This window comes from Ornithodoros turicata, unplaced genomic scaffold (genome assembly GCF_037126465.1).
Source record: "Ornithodoros turicata isolate Travis unplaced genomic scaffold, ASM3712646v1 Chromosome68, whole genome shotgun sequence".
NCBI classification, from domain to species: Eukaryota; Metazoa; Arthropoda; class Arachnida; order Ixodida; family Argasidae; genus Ornithodoros; species Ornithodoros turicata.
In genome coordinates, this window is record NW_026999389.1 from 352722 (window position 1) to 369183 (window position 16462).

The following is a 16462-nucleotide window of genomic DNA, read 5'->3' on the forward strand; positions in this document are numbered from 1 at the left end:
ATGCCCTTGTCCACAGCGTGGGGCAGTCGGTGAGGTAGGGACGTTTCCCTCCGCATCTCAGATGAGCAGGACTGTGAATGAAGGTACGACACGGCAATGTCTTGGCGATACTGGTTTAATCTCCGCTTACAAAGTAAGCGAACTAAACGTTCAACGGTGTTCAAGGGCCATTGCCGTTGAAGCAGGTGAGGATATTGATCTTGTACTCTGTTCATATATTTTCTGCGTTTACATTCTCGATGGTACATGCACCTGTCTATTCGTTGCCACCCAAAGTTTAGGTGCATTATTTTCTGCATTGATAGTGCAATGATTTTATGCAGGGAGGTGAACTCGACTATAAATAGGCGCTATTTCTGGCAAACCGAAATTCAGACACTAATGTATCAGATCAACCTATTACTGATGGGCGGACATCACTCATGTGTGCCACGCATGATCATCTCTCAATGCTGATCAGACATTAATGTATCAGATCAACCTATTACTGATGTGCGGACATCACTCATGTGTGCCACGCATGATAATTTTGGCCACTATCATGCAGTGCTGAAAGCCAAGCCTTCATCTCCACGATTTCTATCTGTGGCACGAGTGTTGTTTGTGGTATATGTGTCTGTGTGTGGTGCGTCCCCAATAAAATGCTCATCGTTTTTCAAACAAGCACTCGAGCTTTCATACCAAGAACGATGGAACAGAAATGTTTATGCGTATGTCGATTTTTACGGCATATTTGAGAAGTTTTTAGTGCATATCTATCCGCTCTCTACTGTGTTATATTCTCTCGCAAACGGTCATTGTGAGCAGGCACCCGTGATTTCCCTAGCCAAACACTCCAAGGGCTGCTATCATGTTTCGCAGGAGAAGCGTGTCAACAATGATCACCAGGACTGGATGGGCAGTCGTCGGGTTGTTTCTTCCAATTTTCCAGTGATGGGCACACACGGAAATTGTCGTTCAGATAATCCTTGACGTGGAGAATATCCCTGTAGCCATCGCTGTAGGTGTCATTGCAGATGTTCTTTTCTAAAGCGTTGCCATTAATAATATCCTGCAAGCCGAACATGACGTAGCCACCGTGAAAGCCCTGCTGTCTTGCCTTGCACATCTGAAATAATGAAGCAGTATGTATATGTACCTCCGTATGTACCTGCTATGTACCTCCGTATGTCCTCCGCACCTGAAGCAATGTACCAGATCTGTTACAGTGTTCCACCGGTGGCGGTGCAATGTAGCGCGCGCTACACATCCGATATTCTTATATATTCTTAGTACACGGAAATCTCGTTACCTCATCTGGCACCCTTAGACTAACGCGCTGTCGGATCACGAGAAAACCGACGCCACACTTAATGGGTAAGCAGAATTTCTTCTTCTTGAAGAAGAAATTATTCTTCTTGAATACGTCTTCGTAACAATAGTGAGTTTTTAGTATCTCATACGCTGTTGCCTTTGCGTACGTAAGGGAGAGCGTGCTGGTTCTGCCTTGCGCGCGCGCAGAACCATCTGCGCTACGCCTTATGTACGCGAACGCGACAGCATACGGTATGGCATAACTCACTAATATGTGCATTCATCAGCGATGGGCAACGTATCTGGCATTATTGGAGTGCATTGTACAGTGCTGGACAAAAGTTTATGGAACACGCTCCGGCGCATTCCTTCCTCAGGGTGACAGGCCAGCAGCGAATGGTACCGTAAGGGGTACCGTACGGGGTAGCTAGGCACATGTGTGTTCCGGAGCGCGTTCCGTGAACTGCATAGTACGCTGCAACCTGAGTGCAGTTCCATCACGTTTAGGCATTTGGTGGTTTCGGAAGGAAAATGCACCCAAAGTACACCGGTTGTGCACATTTGGAATATGCACTCCTTGCAACCTTCATATATATATATATATCGCAACAAAAAGAATATGTAACGTTATGTGGTTTTGTTATTGGCAGAAAAAAAAGCGAAACAAAAAATCACTGAAAAGCGTGCATTAAAAGTTACAAATTGCAACGTAGAGGGAACAAGGTAAAAACCAATAGAACCAGGTTGCAGTGTCTACCGCAGTCAAAGCCAAGTACCCATTCGCATATCTGTCGATTCGCAGCAGCATAAACGTCAACGGCCTGCCGTCAGTGCATTTTCTTGTGGTATTTTTACCCGTAGTTCATAGTACTTGACGGGAAAGTATACTACATAGAGAAAAGTATTCGGCAGTATTCAGCAACATGGCATATACAAAGAATGGAATTTGGAGTGCAGTAGATGTACTCGGAAGTTTCATCTCAGTATTCATCCGCAAACGCCATGTCTATTCCTGCGCAAATCAAGTCTGCCCACCGCAAAGCAATGCTTATTATCGGTTTCTCACTTACATATTTCTATGCAATATAGGGCTTGTGTGTCTCACGTGGTCCAACTAGGTGTTAGACACGAAAACAAATGCAACGAGGACCTGGTAGACTGCCTTTCTTCAGGTGCAAGATTCACAAATATATACACAACGCGTTGCCCACGTGAGTATAAGATAGCAGGAGGGAAAGGCAAAAAATGAAGGAAACGTGTGTCGCGTTGTATACTTATATCACGCACCACGTGGTATGCACATGTAAACAAATGTAGTCTTCCATAGATTGAGAAGTTACCCGTCCAAAAAAAACTAAGTTAATAACGAAGTTCTTCAGCCTGAAATGTAACTCGCAGATACTGAGTTACTTGAAAAAAAAAGAACGAGTTACTTCCAAGTTACTTCGGACACAAATCCGCAAACGCCATGTCTATTCCTCCGCAAATCAAGTCTGCCCACCGCAAAGCAATGCTTATTATCGGTTTCTCACTTACATATTTATATGCACTATAGGGCTTGTGTGTCTCACGTGGTCCAACTAGGTGTTAGACACGAAAACAAATGCAACGAGGACCTGGTAGACTGCCTTTCTTCAGGTGCAAGATTCACAAATATATACACAACGCGTTGCCCACGTGAGTATAAGATACCAGGAGGGAAAGGCAAAAAATGAAGGAAACGTGTGTCGCGTTGTATACTTATATCACGCACCACGTGGTATGCACATGTAAACAAATGTAGTCTTCCATAGACTGAGAAGTTACCCGTCCAAAAAAAACTAAGTTAATAACGAAGTTCTTCAGCCTGAAATGTAACTCGCAGATACTGAGTTACTTGAAAAAAAAAAGAACGAGTTACTTCCAAGTTACTTCGGACACAAATACAGCATTACGCAGGTACAGCGTGCGTGAGCAGTTGAGTTAGACCTTGAGTTGCCTGCGGAGGAGCGCAACACGCTTAGATCGTTTTCGTTTATGTCCAACAATAGACCTCTCCCTGTTTGTAAACAAATGACGCCATAGTGTTCCACAGCGCCACAAATTTCATAGAATATGACTGCGCTCGAAGCTAGAGGTGAACAAGGTCGCGCCTGAAAGCCACGGTCTTGAGGGGATGACGATATGGTCCCTTAAAGGAACGCGACCCTTGGTCCTGCTTTTCTTTCAATGGAAGGCAGCTAACAAGTGCCCCTTCGTGGAACCCAGCCCTCTCCTTCGGATTTGTTTCAGTATGTCTATGATGACGTTTCTCTGGTACAGGTCTATTCGAACGCTTTGCATCTTACTCCCTGTGGGCGCATAATTCTTCAGCTTAATTTCAATGGCAGCGGTTCTGACTTCTTGAATAAAATACTGTCATTGATTGAATATCACGGTTTATGGCAAAAAATGCCACGATGGAACCGGAGAGAAAGCAAGAAAATATGTCTACGAAAGCGAGTTAAAAGTAACTTGGAACTTAACTTAAGTTACTTTGGCAAAGTTACCTGAAAAGGGAACGAGTTCCTTTGAAAGTTACCACGGCGCAAAAGTACCGAGTTAAGTTACAAGTTACCAAAAAAAATGAACTTAGTTACAGTAACGAGTTACTTGTAAAGAGTTACCTCGAACTCTGTAGTCTTCTACATGAAAGCTTGTGTGTAATGCTTGTTTAAGACCATGAAAAATCATCCGGAGACCCATAGCAACGCTTGGCACAGCCAAGCATGGTTGTGGTACGTACCTTAACTCTCATTGTGACGTTTGTGTCAATGGCGAGCACCCAGTTTACAAATGAACGCAGTAGCCGTAACACTCTCTTCTGGTCGATGACGTCCTGTGCATGTTCCCGGCAATGGTAGCATACGAACCTCTTCCCATCCGGTGCGTGGTCTTCGGGATCATAGCAGAGCTACATTTGAGACAAAAATGAAACATTTTGGAGAAACCACTTCGCATGTCCCCTACGATACGCGAAGCACCGTGTATGAAGGTTCACGACGTCACGCACAACAGGAGGCCAGATTTTGTTACGATCGCAACTTACGACGCAGCTCACTATGAATACAAGGACGCAATTGCTCCGGCACCAGCGATGCGACCCTCTTGGCGGATGTCTTTGCATTATTGCCGGCCATGTTGCCGTCGTGTTTCAGTATTGGGTTGAGGCTACGAGTTGCTGTCGTGGGCCAGAACGGTGCATTGAAGTGACACACAGATTTGGTCTTGTCCCGTCGCCGTGCGCTGTTTCCGTTCGAGGAGCTCCTCTTCTGTGGATCGTGGCCGCTTGCGAGGCCCTATCTCGTCTGACACAACGAGCGCCTCAAGATCGGGTTTTATAAACTGTTTTATTATAGACGGTTTACGACGCATTGGCGTCAGCGCCACTGCAGGGCGCCACTTACAAATCGGTTTTGCATTGGTTTTTGTGCGAATGTGAACAAGTGCGTACTACCGCTCCGAGGTACGCGCAGTGCGGGTATAGCTCCTTGCGCCGAAGGAGTGCACTACCGCTTCCTTTACACGTCACGCGGCGCTTGTATACCTCCTAGGGCCCTATTCAGAGCCGCTGTCGAGCGCCAGCGACGGTGTCGCTAGAGGAGTATCGGTAGAAGGCGATTACGAGCACCGGTAGCGACACTTGCCTAGTTTTGGTATTCCCACGTCCCTTTTAACGATAGTGCGCTTGATTTGGACTGTCGTCAGGGGTTAAGACGTATGGGAACGAGACGCCGCACTCTCTGCCAATAGCGTAGCAGGAGGATAATCACGTGGAATGCCTTGTTTTGGAAACGTTTCGTTTTGGACGACGACGACGCGTTGAGGATTGAGAAGAAGTCTCTCGCTCAACATACGAATAACATAAAATTGTGTTGCAGTTCGTGATCGAGCACCGCAATTTATTCACGTGCATTTTGCTGGTGGTCTACACTGAATTCACCATTTCCATGTACGCGTCGCTCCTGGTGGCGAGACATAACATGATGAGAAGACGACGAAGCAATGATGACAAATTAACACATTAACATTTGTTTTGAATGGTATAGCCTGCTCCTGTGGAAGCACACAACATGTGATGCACCCCAAAAACCCCACGAAAACTTGTTAAGTCATATGACACACCATGTTTTAATGCCAACTATCATGGCGACGCCCTACAGTTCGACGCAACGTATTACAGGCATTGCCAGCAGCTTCAAAGCGCATGTGCCAACACTGCCAACACCGGCAAAGAGAAAGATGTTGGGGACGGGGAGCGTGACACGTGAGGTCTTCGACGTCATCCACACGAAATCATCTTCCGCCTCATTCGGTGATGCTTTTACGGTGAACCAGAAGAACCATACACTGACGTTTGTGCCTTTCATGTTTCGGCAGTTCACACATAGGCATTGCGAGCAAACGCTTCGCCAACTCTCATCACAGCCTACAGCATGTTTTCCTGTCAACAAACATGGCGATCGCCGCCAGAAGTGGCTGGGCATGCGCATACGCGTACCCAGAAATGGTCCATTGGACAGAAGGGACCATTTCTGAGTACGCGTATGCGCATGCCCAGCTCCCTCTGGTGGCGGCCGCCATGGCATGAAATGATCATGGCTGCTTTTGTACAGTGTGGGCTGTGATGCGACATAGTGAAGCCTTTTTTCTGCAATGCCTGTAATGTGTTGCGTCATCGACTGCCGAAACTACGAAACATTCAAGCATCTTTCTCTTTGCCGGTGTTGGCGCATGCGCTTTGAAGCTGTGTGCTTGCCCGGTTGCTGCTTCTCCGCACGGCAGGCGAAGTGGTATGAGCGTCACCATGACAGTTGGCATGAAAACATGGCATGTTATGGATAGTTTTCGTGGGATGTATCACGTGCTGTGTGCTTCCACAGGAGCCGGCTATACCATTAAAAATAAAGTGTTCTGCATTATCCTCAAAAGATGCCAGCTACGCCCACGTGGTGTTCATTTGTTATCATTGCTTAATGTCTTATCATGCCGTCTCTCGCCGCCGGAGCGACGCGTACATGAAAATGGTCCGTCAGTCGCAATCATAGGTGGGCATTTTCCTGCGGCCTCACTCATCCTCACCTCACGAAGCGCAGACTTTATCAGCCTCACTCACCCTCACCAAATTTTCCTCACCAATAACTTAACCTCAGTCGCCCTCACCCTCACATTCCATTTCAAATTTTTCCCTCACGAACCTCACTTCGGGGCATCGGGATCCCGAAAGGCCTCACCATCCTCATCCTCACATGCCTTCACCTCATGAGGCTATTCACGACCCTCATGGCCTCACGTATCTTCACCTCATGAGGGTCCTCATCCTCAGTTGTCCTCACCTCATGAGGGCTCTCATGGCCTCAGGAGTCCTCATCCTCACGTGTCCTCACCTCATGAGGGCCCTCATGTCCTCACGGCGTCTCACGGACTTTCGCCTAATGAGGACCCACATGGCCTCACGTGTCCTCACCCTCACGTGCCCTCACCTCAGAGGGCCCTCGTGGCCTCACGTACCTTCACCTCATGAGGACCCACATGGCCTCATGTGTCTTCAAGTCACTAGGAGACACGTGAGCCTCAAAAGAACTTTCCGTCATGTTCACATGTCACGTCGGTGTCGTCACGTCACGGCGTCACGTCACGGCATCGTCACGTCGGTGTTTATTTACAGTGTCGGTAGTTGGTACTAATGATACTGCGCGGCATTAAACTGTTTACAGGGTTTCGTACTGTGCTTGGAGAAATGTGCTGACAGTTGTTACTGTCACAGTGAGGTTTAACGTTAGTGTTTGGCATCAGTAAAGTGGAGCCCGAAATACTTCAGTGCAGATGTACCTTACGGAAATGATCGGGTGGTGGCGGGGAATAGTGCTTGAAGAGATCCTGTACTCGATTCTCAGAACCGTATGACGCTGCTGCCAGAATCTGAGGATACGCTCACAGCTGAAGTTTTTGGGCACAATTAATGCTACTTAATCGCACCTGCAATCAGGTCGTGCCTTTTTGTTGTTGTTTTTTCTTCTCCTTCTTTTACATTTCAAAGGCGCGCTACAGTCACGGGGATTCCAGTTTTCCTGGCTTCGTTTTGAGGAGACAAAGAAAGATTTTGAAAATTCTTACAACTCCATGATGAAAAACCCGAGACTGGGGAAAACACGAAAAACAGACGACGCACACAAACTCTCAATTTCAACGTCTGTTTTTCGTCTCTTCCCCAGTATCGGGTTTTTCATCATAGAGCTTTTTGATTGTTATTTGTTTGTTCTGCTTTGTTAGTTTCTTCCTTAGCACTTTTGCTGTCGCACAGACTTTGGGGAGCCCCGTAAAGGCTGCTTTATATTGAGCTTTATGCTGTTAGGAACAAGAGATGTCAAAATAAAAAGAAAGCCTCGTTCCATTCCCAGCAGCGGCAACATTTGTTTAAAAAGAAACTACAAAAACACCGCACATGGCACCTTTGGCACGACACAGCACGTGTGTGTCCAGTTGCAATCATTCGAAATTAGCGGGGGAAAGCAGCTGCACGCGCTTTCGAAAACACGGTACAGGGCCTTTCCAAACGAGGCTGCTATTCCAGTAAACAGGCAGAAAGACGAATCCACAAGAGGTAGTGTGGCGCTCAAAACACGACTTCGGAATCGTGTTCCCTATTCTCGGGGTTTTATATTATGCAACAACATAACGTAACCGCCTAAGATAGTCATGACTTATCTGTAAGTTCTCTCATGAAAAAGTCGCATGCCCCTTTGAAGCGAGATTCTTCATGGTAGCCTTCATACAGGGTGGTCCCCCAACCCTAATTCATAGTAAAAAACGTAGGCCCTGGAGAGATATGCGGTGAAGGGATTTTTTTCTGCCAGTAACTTTTGTCACATATTTGTAATATTTTTATTTCATTTCAATTGACGGAAAGTTAATTTCTTGAATTGAACTCCGAAATTTCCCAAGGCAATCTAACGTATTCTTTTCGGAAATGGGTTCCCCGTCGTCATTTTACTCAGTATAGCGCATAACCCCACTCGTAATGCAATGGCAATTGCCGAAATAAATTCGCCGAAAATCGTGAAAATGAGAGCCTTTGGCACCGCCTCTTCTTTGACGGCTCTAAGTTTGAGTTCAAAGTTTGAGTTCAAAGTTTGAGCTCTAAGTTTGAGCTCTAAGTTTGAGCGCAAAGCTGCGAAGAAAGGATGTTACATTGACACGCGACACGAGGGGGAAAGGGTTACAAACCCAACCCACAGAAGAGTTCCGCTGCCAGGTATCAGCTTTGCCCACGTCAGTTTCAGGGTCGCGCTCTTTTTGCTTTATTCGTGTTTTGCTGAGTGTGTTTGTTAGCTTTTGGGTGCGTACGCGGCAGTTTTCACTATGACCGCTGATAGCGGTCTCGTAGTTATTCTGCACCACCTTATTGTTATGAACCTGTGTATGTGTGTGAGAGAGAGAGAGTTGTATGCACGAACGCCTGTCAGCTCTCTTCTTTTTTCAATTCGTTTGTTTCAACATGTTACGGATTTCTTCACATTCAACACACTTCCTGTGTACTTTGATTAGGTTATCATTAGCGTAAAAGCGTTCGCCATCTGCTGCAATGCACAGGTGGGATCTCCGAATTGTATCTTCCACGGCCCTTTTTATTTCGGATCTGGAAAGCGACGAGCAGAAAGCAGTGATTTTCACCTGCTGGTCAGCCGGCGATCGTGGTTCGCTTTTGTATACTTCGTCTTTGATGCGACCCCAGAGGTAAAAGTCCATCGGCGTTAAGTCAGGAGACCTGGCGGGCCATGACACTGGACCAAATCAGCCAGCCTACTTCTCCCGGAACATGTGACGGAGCAGCTGTACCGCACGCCGCGCGCTGTGAGGTGGAGCCCCATCGTGCTAAAACCACACGCGGGTCTGTTCAGCAAGAGGCAGGTCATCAATAAAACTGAATACGGCATCTAAAATTTCGCTACAGTAACGGTTGGCATTTAGGGGTCCCGTGAAAAATACTGGCCCAATGATGGCTCCGTTATAAATCCCGGCCAATACATTCAATCCCCACTCGTACTGATACTTGCAGTCCCGTAGCCAGTGTGGGTTTATTTGGCTCCAATAATGCGCGTTGTGGCGATTCACTTGAGCGCTATGGCAGAAGTGGGCCTCATCAGCCCAAATGACCCTGTTCACAAAGTTTCTGCTTTCCTGGGTCCGACATCGGATCCAGTTACAGAAATCCAGCCGTTTCTGGTTGTCGCCCGGCTGGAAATGTTGATGAAGGCTCACGTGGTACGGGTAGAGTTTGTGCTTGTGTAGTATCCTCAGCACACTTGACTTTGATGTCTGTGCTCACTTTGCCAGGGTGCGCAGACTTTACGTGGAGATCATCTCCTACTTCATTTAGGGCCTAATTTGTTTGTGTCGACTCAGTGGCAGAGACCGGCTGTGGGTACCGGAATGGAAACTTCCTGTTGTGGACAGTCTCACAAATGCACGCCTTATGGTACAAGAGCTCACCACCCTAGTTCCTGGAAGCATTTCACTGTATTTGAGGACTGCTCTGTCATAGTCCATACCTGCAGCCCCGAGAGCAATGATCATCCTTGTTTTTACTTGGTTGGAATACACGGTGCTTGCCATCGCTGCCGTTTGCTGGTTCACAGCATTCACTGAGACCGGAGTGCAAAACGGTCCAAAAATGTATTTCCTTCCCTACCCGTCAACACGTCGGGTGACCCCATTTTTGATAAGATAGCTCTGATTCCCGCACTCACCGCGGGTGTTTGTTCCGTGGGTAAGGCTTGTAACCCTTTCCCCATCGTGTGGCGTGTCAATGTAACCTCCTTTCTTCGCAGGTCAAACTTAGAGCCGTCAAAAAAGAGACGGAGCCAAGGGCTCATCTCCACGAATTTTCGACGAATTTATTTCGGCAATTGTCATTGCATTACGAGTGGGATTATGTGCTATACTGAGAAAAATGACCAAGGGGAACCCATTTCCGCAAAGAAAACGTCAGGTTGCCTTGGAAAATTTCGGAGTTCAATTTAAGAAATTAACTTTCCGTCAATTAAAATGAAATAAAAATGTTACCAATATGGGGCAAAAGTTATTGGCAGAAAAAAAATTCCTTGACCGCATGTTCTCCGGGCCCAACGTCTTTTACTATGAATTTCTATCATGGTTGGTGGACCTTCCTGTATATGGAGGAATGAAACCTAAGAACGGAACATGGCGATCCTCGAAGATCCTCGAATTTCCATTGGCCCTTCGCGCAGAGTGATGTCATCTGCCGCGCACCTTCTCCAAGCGAGGGGATACAGTGGCTTCCCCTTCATCCGTCAGGCTCTTCACGAATGGACCCATGACCTCATCCGTGAGGTTCCTCACGAAAGGCCTCACGGCCTCATCCGTGAGGTTCCTCACAAAGGGCCTCACGGCCTCAACCGTGAGGTTCCTCACAAAGGGCCTCACGGCCTCATCGGTGAGGTTCCTCACAAAAGGCCTCACGGCCTCATCGGTGAGGCTCCTCACGGAATACGTTGCACCCTCACGTATTGATGGCCTCACGACGACTGGCCTCATGAGGGCCCTCACGGTAGGCCTCATGAGGGACAATGCCTCACGACTGTCCTCATGAGGAACTTTCAGCGTGGTCTGGCCTCACTCACCCTCACCTCATCGTCGTGAGGTGAGGGTGAGGCGTCCTCATGAGGGTCCTCATGAGTGAGGCCGCCCAGCTATGGTCGCAATATTAAATTCCCGTAGAAGGAGCTGTCAGGACAGTCGACAAGTGGAAAGGTGTAAGCTTCAGGCAAACCTTTGCGTATTGTGCTGATAATCTGGATACAGATGATAGTGAGGAGCGCGAACGACACGTTCGCGCTACCGACATAGCTCGGAATAGGGCTCCAGAACCATAACACTTTTTCGGTGTTAGTAGCTAAAGAATGCTTCCCATTAAAAGTGGTACGTGTTCTGGATATAGGCCTGATATAGGGAACGTAGAACTAACAGTGCCTTGAAACTTGAAATGAACAGAGTTGAGAACTAACGAATATCAACCGGAATAAATCAGAAATAAAGAAGCGCATGCGACTACCTACGGATTCTCAAATGACCTTCTGCACGCGAGAAAATAAGAGGAGTCTCGTTGAATAGCGTGCCATCAACTTTTCTGCTCCCACAGTTCCTGTGGTGCCATCTATCGTCCGAGCTGAGCTTCCGGCGCAGATTTCAGGAATTTCTGATAAGGCAGCCGAATAATGCTCTTGCATAAAATAAAAAAAAAACGAAAAACGAAAACAGTTTTGAGACGTTCAAATTGTCAGAGTGCCCAGTTCAAGACAATACAAGACGCCTTGACCTGTCTAGTCCTCGTTTTTTCTCTTTTCTTTTTTCTCTTCCAGATTGCCCTAGCGTTCTAACTCACCACTCTCCTCGTCCTGTCAAGATTTTTAGCTATTACCATTGTAGTAGGAATGTATTCTGTCCTTCCTGCCTTCCCGCTGTCCTCTCCCCATCTGTCCACGGCTGTACATCGCTTATAGCTACAGTTGCTTCGCGGAGCTAACAGAAACAAAAAACCTTGACCACCCTACCCATATTTTGCCACACATCTCCGCGTTTGAGATAAGCCACTGTGTGCGTCATACAGACACCGTGAAACGGTTGCACTCCAGTGTCACTGGATATTTTTTTTGGAGGAATCTCTCATATAATATTTCCGATTTAGGACATGCTCGGTCGTTCCTGACTTAGTCCTTGTCCGAAAAGGCCAGACTGTTGTGAGGCAGTTACTGCAAGGCCCATTTTACTGTGGTACAGACTGCTGTCAAGCAGTAAGGATCTCAGCAACTTAGAGCCTTAGTGCAACACCAATAAATACGTAACCAAGACGCTGCAACATCATGAATGACTGCACTATAGTTACCAGTCACTATTTTTATTTTCAGTGTTTATGAAGTCACTCTACTAATTGTATATCGTGAGGGATTTACTTGGTAGGGAGCAAGGCGAAGTAACTTACTGAGAGGGGAATTTACGTACGGTACCACTCGCTGCTAGCTTGTGCATGTGCATGCGCTAGCTGTGCATGCCCATGTGCTGTGCATGTGCTAGAATGCGCCGGAGCGTATATTCCGTAAACGTTTGTCCAGCACTGTGACAGCTGTTTTCGGTCCAGCATATAGTCTGGTAGGCATCTCAGCTCATAATTTCGCGTCCCGTCCGCGATGGTGTCGTGCACTGTGTTACTGGTTGTCCGTTCGACCGCACGACCATGACTGATTGTCAGAATCTGGCTGTGATGCCAGATCTGCGTTGCCGTGCCAGATCTGGCAGATCTGCGTTGTCCGTGGTGCCATATGGCTGGATAGTCGGGCCTTGCTATTGTGAATGGGTGAAGTCTACACCCTGGTTTGCTATTACTGCTGGAATTATGCGTAAAATAGGCATGTCATTGTGTTCTCCTACCACTAACCTCGCGAAGGGGACATCCTGGACAACTCACTATAGTCGCTAGACGTCGGAAAACCTAACCACTATTCCAATGACAAACGGCGTTATGGCGTTATAGGATGACTTTCGGTGTGAGAACGATGCTCGTTACTTACGTATCGTAGGCTTGATGCTGAGCCACTCCATCGGCATAGTTTGTTGGTTGGTATCACCAGCGGCGCCATGACCTCAGGAACTGTGAAGGGTTGACTAAAAAAATCACTCCAGCGACCTCCCAAGTGAAACGCTAGCGCCTCTCTTGTTGGCGGCGGCAAGCGGATCTGGTTTCTGAATCCAAGACATTCCACCTTCACAAGGGGGAAAACAGGACTTCACCGACCATGTAGTAGAGGTTTGTCAAAAGGCAATCAACGACTGTGTAGTGTACACCGGCTTTCACCAAAGCCTGGTTAGTCGCCACTTGTAGCCAAGAGTAGGATGGCGTTGCGTCCCCCAGTTGAGCTATTACGAGTGACAAACACTTACGAACGACGCCTGAATGTGGGGCAGAGGGGCGTTTTCCCACACAGTGTGACCAGTTTCATGGCAGTTTGACGTGTTTGCTCCTGATAAATCCTTCAACAGTGCTGTGCGATAGAGCACCAAATCGGGTTTGGCTTCGCTGGATAGAAGAACGAGCTGGGTAAGTTACAAGCGTGGAAATTACAGTCGACGGGTTCTTACTTTATCACCCGCTGAAACTTGGTCTTCAAAGTGTTCATAACAGTAGCGTCATTTTTCCCCTCGAACAGCGGCGCGGCGCCGAACAAAATGTACGCGTACGCATCTCTGGACCTTTTGAACTCTTCCTGAAGCGAAGCGATTTCCTGAAAAGCAACAATACCACTTTTTTTCGACTGTCGAAATGTGAGGTTTGTTTTGCGTGACAAGGAGACACGGGTCGCTCGCACAGGTGAAGTAGTGAGCCGCAAAACAGAAGGCATGGTTGCGACGAAGGTATTTAAAAAAAAGAAACACACACACACACAAAAACCGGCTTCACGTGATATGACAAAACTGGCCTGTATTTGGCTGCTGTCCATCAAAAGCTCAGCTTAGGTGTTTTGACTTTCCTGTGACATCGGTATCGCTGTCGTGGATGTTAAAAGCATTTAACGGACGATATCCGAATGGAACACTCCCTCAGGATGTGTGATATCAGGATGTGTGATATCAAGAGATCACACTCCCTCAGGATGTGTAGAAGACGTATTTTTGGAAGCATGATTCAATCATTACTCCAATGCCATGTTGGCATGACATTGAGTGATATATTAGAAATTGTTGGAACTACATAGAAGTATTAGAACTGGACAATGCCTGTACCGGCGGAGGTGATGTAGGCAGCAATGGCATTTGTCCTTGTCCTGTCCTCTTCACTGTGTTTTACATCTGAAGCTCGAGGAAATGTCGCTTACATCTGAAGCTCGGGGAAATGTCACTTACATCGTACCATCGTTTATCATTTTACATCGTTCACAGCTCTGGCGAAAACATACGTCTTTGCTCAAAGGATATGTGAGCGAAAAGTTGGAGCTTGTTTCATCGAAGACTAACTGTACCTTCAGCAGATTGATGATGTTGCTGATTTCTGCATCCGTGGTGGATGTCTTCAAGTCGAGGTCGAAGGTGGAGAACACTGTTATCTTATCCATCCAGTACGACCTCATCGCCTGCTTACCACTGGCGGATCTCAGCTGTTGGTAAACGGTGGCAGCAACGCTGAAAGGCAAACAGAGCCAGACTTTTTGCGGCGTACTTTACCACAGAGATTTGCTATTCAGCGCTATTCCCACTTCATAACTCCGCGCAACGCATTTCACTGAATGTAGTACGGCAAGACACGCATGGATAGAGTAGCAATTTACGGGGACATCTTGAATCTCGCGGCTCAGAAAAGCTGCTCCGTTGGGAGGGCAGTTTGCTACGTAATGTCAGTCGACCAATAGCGAGACACGTGCCCTCTTTCTTCCTCTCGTTTTGCAGTTATTGCCGCTCGCATGAAGCAGGGCAAAGAAACGGTCGCGTCGCTAGCGGGCGATCTAATGCGTGCGTGCGGCTGCGCTGACATTCTTCCGGGAACGCGGCCTATGTAGTTCTCTATGATACGTGGAGCGACGCACAATTTGGTCACCACAGCAACCGTGCAGCACAGCGCACGCAAGGTGGTGGGGCATCGGAAAGAGCTCGCGATTGTCGGCTTCAGACGTGGGCTCAGCGTGCGAGGAAAACCCAAGAAAACCCCAAACAGCACAGCCGGCACCGGGATTCGACCCCGTGTACCTCCCAGTCTCCACATGACTGACATGGCCAGCACACTAACCACTGAGCCACACGAGCTTTTACTGCATTCGCACACACTGGAAGGCAATAGTGTGAGTCAGCTTTGTTCTCGGTAGCCAGCAGGAACAGCTCGCATCACACAATACGTGAGTAGACTTCCTCTTTGAGGTAGAGAGGGTTCCTCTTCCTTCTCTCTCTCTCTCTCTCTCTCTTTTTCTCCGGTAGAGGCATTACAAAGTGGAGCAAACACATCGCAGCCCTAGCCCTACTACTTACGAGGCCGCTATGTCCATCCCGTGCTTTGTCCGTAGACTACTCCGAGCATTTGTAAGAAACTGTGAAAACAGTGCTTCCGAAGACGGGAAAGGCGACCATTGCGTAAATAACAGGATGTCACAGAGACCATCCGATGGAAAAAACGCTTTGTTTCTCCAATACGCAACACAAGCGATGGTCTTCTCCGGTACTGCAAGTTAAAAGCGATTGCAGAAACATCCATCGTTAACACAAGTATAGCAAGAGAAGCGTACGGGGAGACTTAGTTGTGGTGGTTGTCGTGGTGGTCGTGGTCGTCGTTGTGCTCGCAGTAGTAGGATTGGAGCGGGGAATGTCGTAATTTTCGTCATAGGCCTTTGTATCTCCATCCCCTTCACCTCCGTCACTACCTGAACTGGACCGCAGTGCGCCTGTAATCATATGGTACATTGCATCGTCTGCAAAACCATCACCGAGGGCATGCACTTTGTACGCCTTGTGCTAAGAAATGCGTAGTATGAACAGCTCCCGTATGACTCCCCACAACCAGCGAAAGTGTACAGAATTGTTCGCGCGTCAGTAGCTGGTACAGCTTGGAACAAAAGTTCACTGAACACGGGACTGCTGTATTTATTCATCGGAGCGGCTCCCTGCTAGATATCGCGTAGAAATAGAATAAGAAACGGGTATGACCGACTTGTGGAACTCTCAGACCCAGGCTCGAAAACGCCAATATCACGGTCTTGTATGAACGCGTTGTCTCGCAATGTCTTCATGGAATAGTATACTCACCGGTGGCGACAGCGACGCCTAGTGCCAGCAGGAGAAGGCAGCAAACGGCCATCGCTATCACTTTCATTTTTTTTGAATTTCTGGAAGTAGTGAGCGTTATCAGCACGCAACATACCTGACGGGAAGCACGCTGCTGTACTTACTCATCACCTGGAAAATAAAGCAAATACATGTACTTTCCACCATCTACTTTTATTTTCATGTACTTTTCGCATCAAGAGTACAACAATCCATGTTAGCACATCGAAGGTCTGACTATGAGCTGTGCGCAGCAAATAAAAAAGAAAAGGCAGACTGGACTGGGACCGACCGAGAAACTTCGAGATTACCAGGTTTATACCCGGTCAGT

At 47.5% G+C, this 16462-nt stretch overlaps 1 protein-coding gene across 1 annotated transcript; it reads right to left on the reverse strand.

Moving 5' to 3' along the window:
- Positions 1–690: 690 nt before the first annotated feature.
- Positions 691–16187, reverse strand: LOC135374522 (uncharacterized). Its single transcript, XM_064607475.1, has 9 exons — positions 16114–16187; positions 15597–15752; positions 15343–15532; positions 14346–14505; positions 13468–13610; positions 13270–13405; positions 12900–13091; positions 4058–4225; positions 691–1108 (listed from the first exon to the last, which is right to left on the reverse strand). The coding sequence occupies exons 1-9, from the start codon at positions 16178–16180 to the stop codon at positions 872–874; spliced, it is 1449 nt and encodes a 482-aa protein (XP_064463545.1). The 5' UTR covers positions 16181–16187; the 3' UTR covers positions 691–871.
- Positions 16188–16462: the final 275 nt, after the last annotated feature.

Excerpts from the sequence above, each read along its gene's own strand:
- LOC135374522 (XM_064607475.1), bottom strand. The coding sequence starts at position 16,180 with ATGAAAGTGATAGCGATGGCCGTTTGCTGCCTTCTCCTGCTGGCACTA. Across the intron at positions 15,533-15,596 it reads CACCACAACTAAGTCTCCCC|TACCGGAGAAGACCATCGCT; the intron begins GTACGCTTCTCT and ends TTTAACTTGCAG. Across the intron at positions 14,506-15,342 it reads GGGATGGACATAGCGGCCTC|CGTTGCTGCCACCGTTTACC; the intron begins GTAAGTAGTAGG and ends TTTGCCTTTCAG.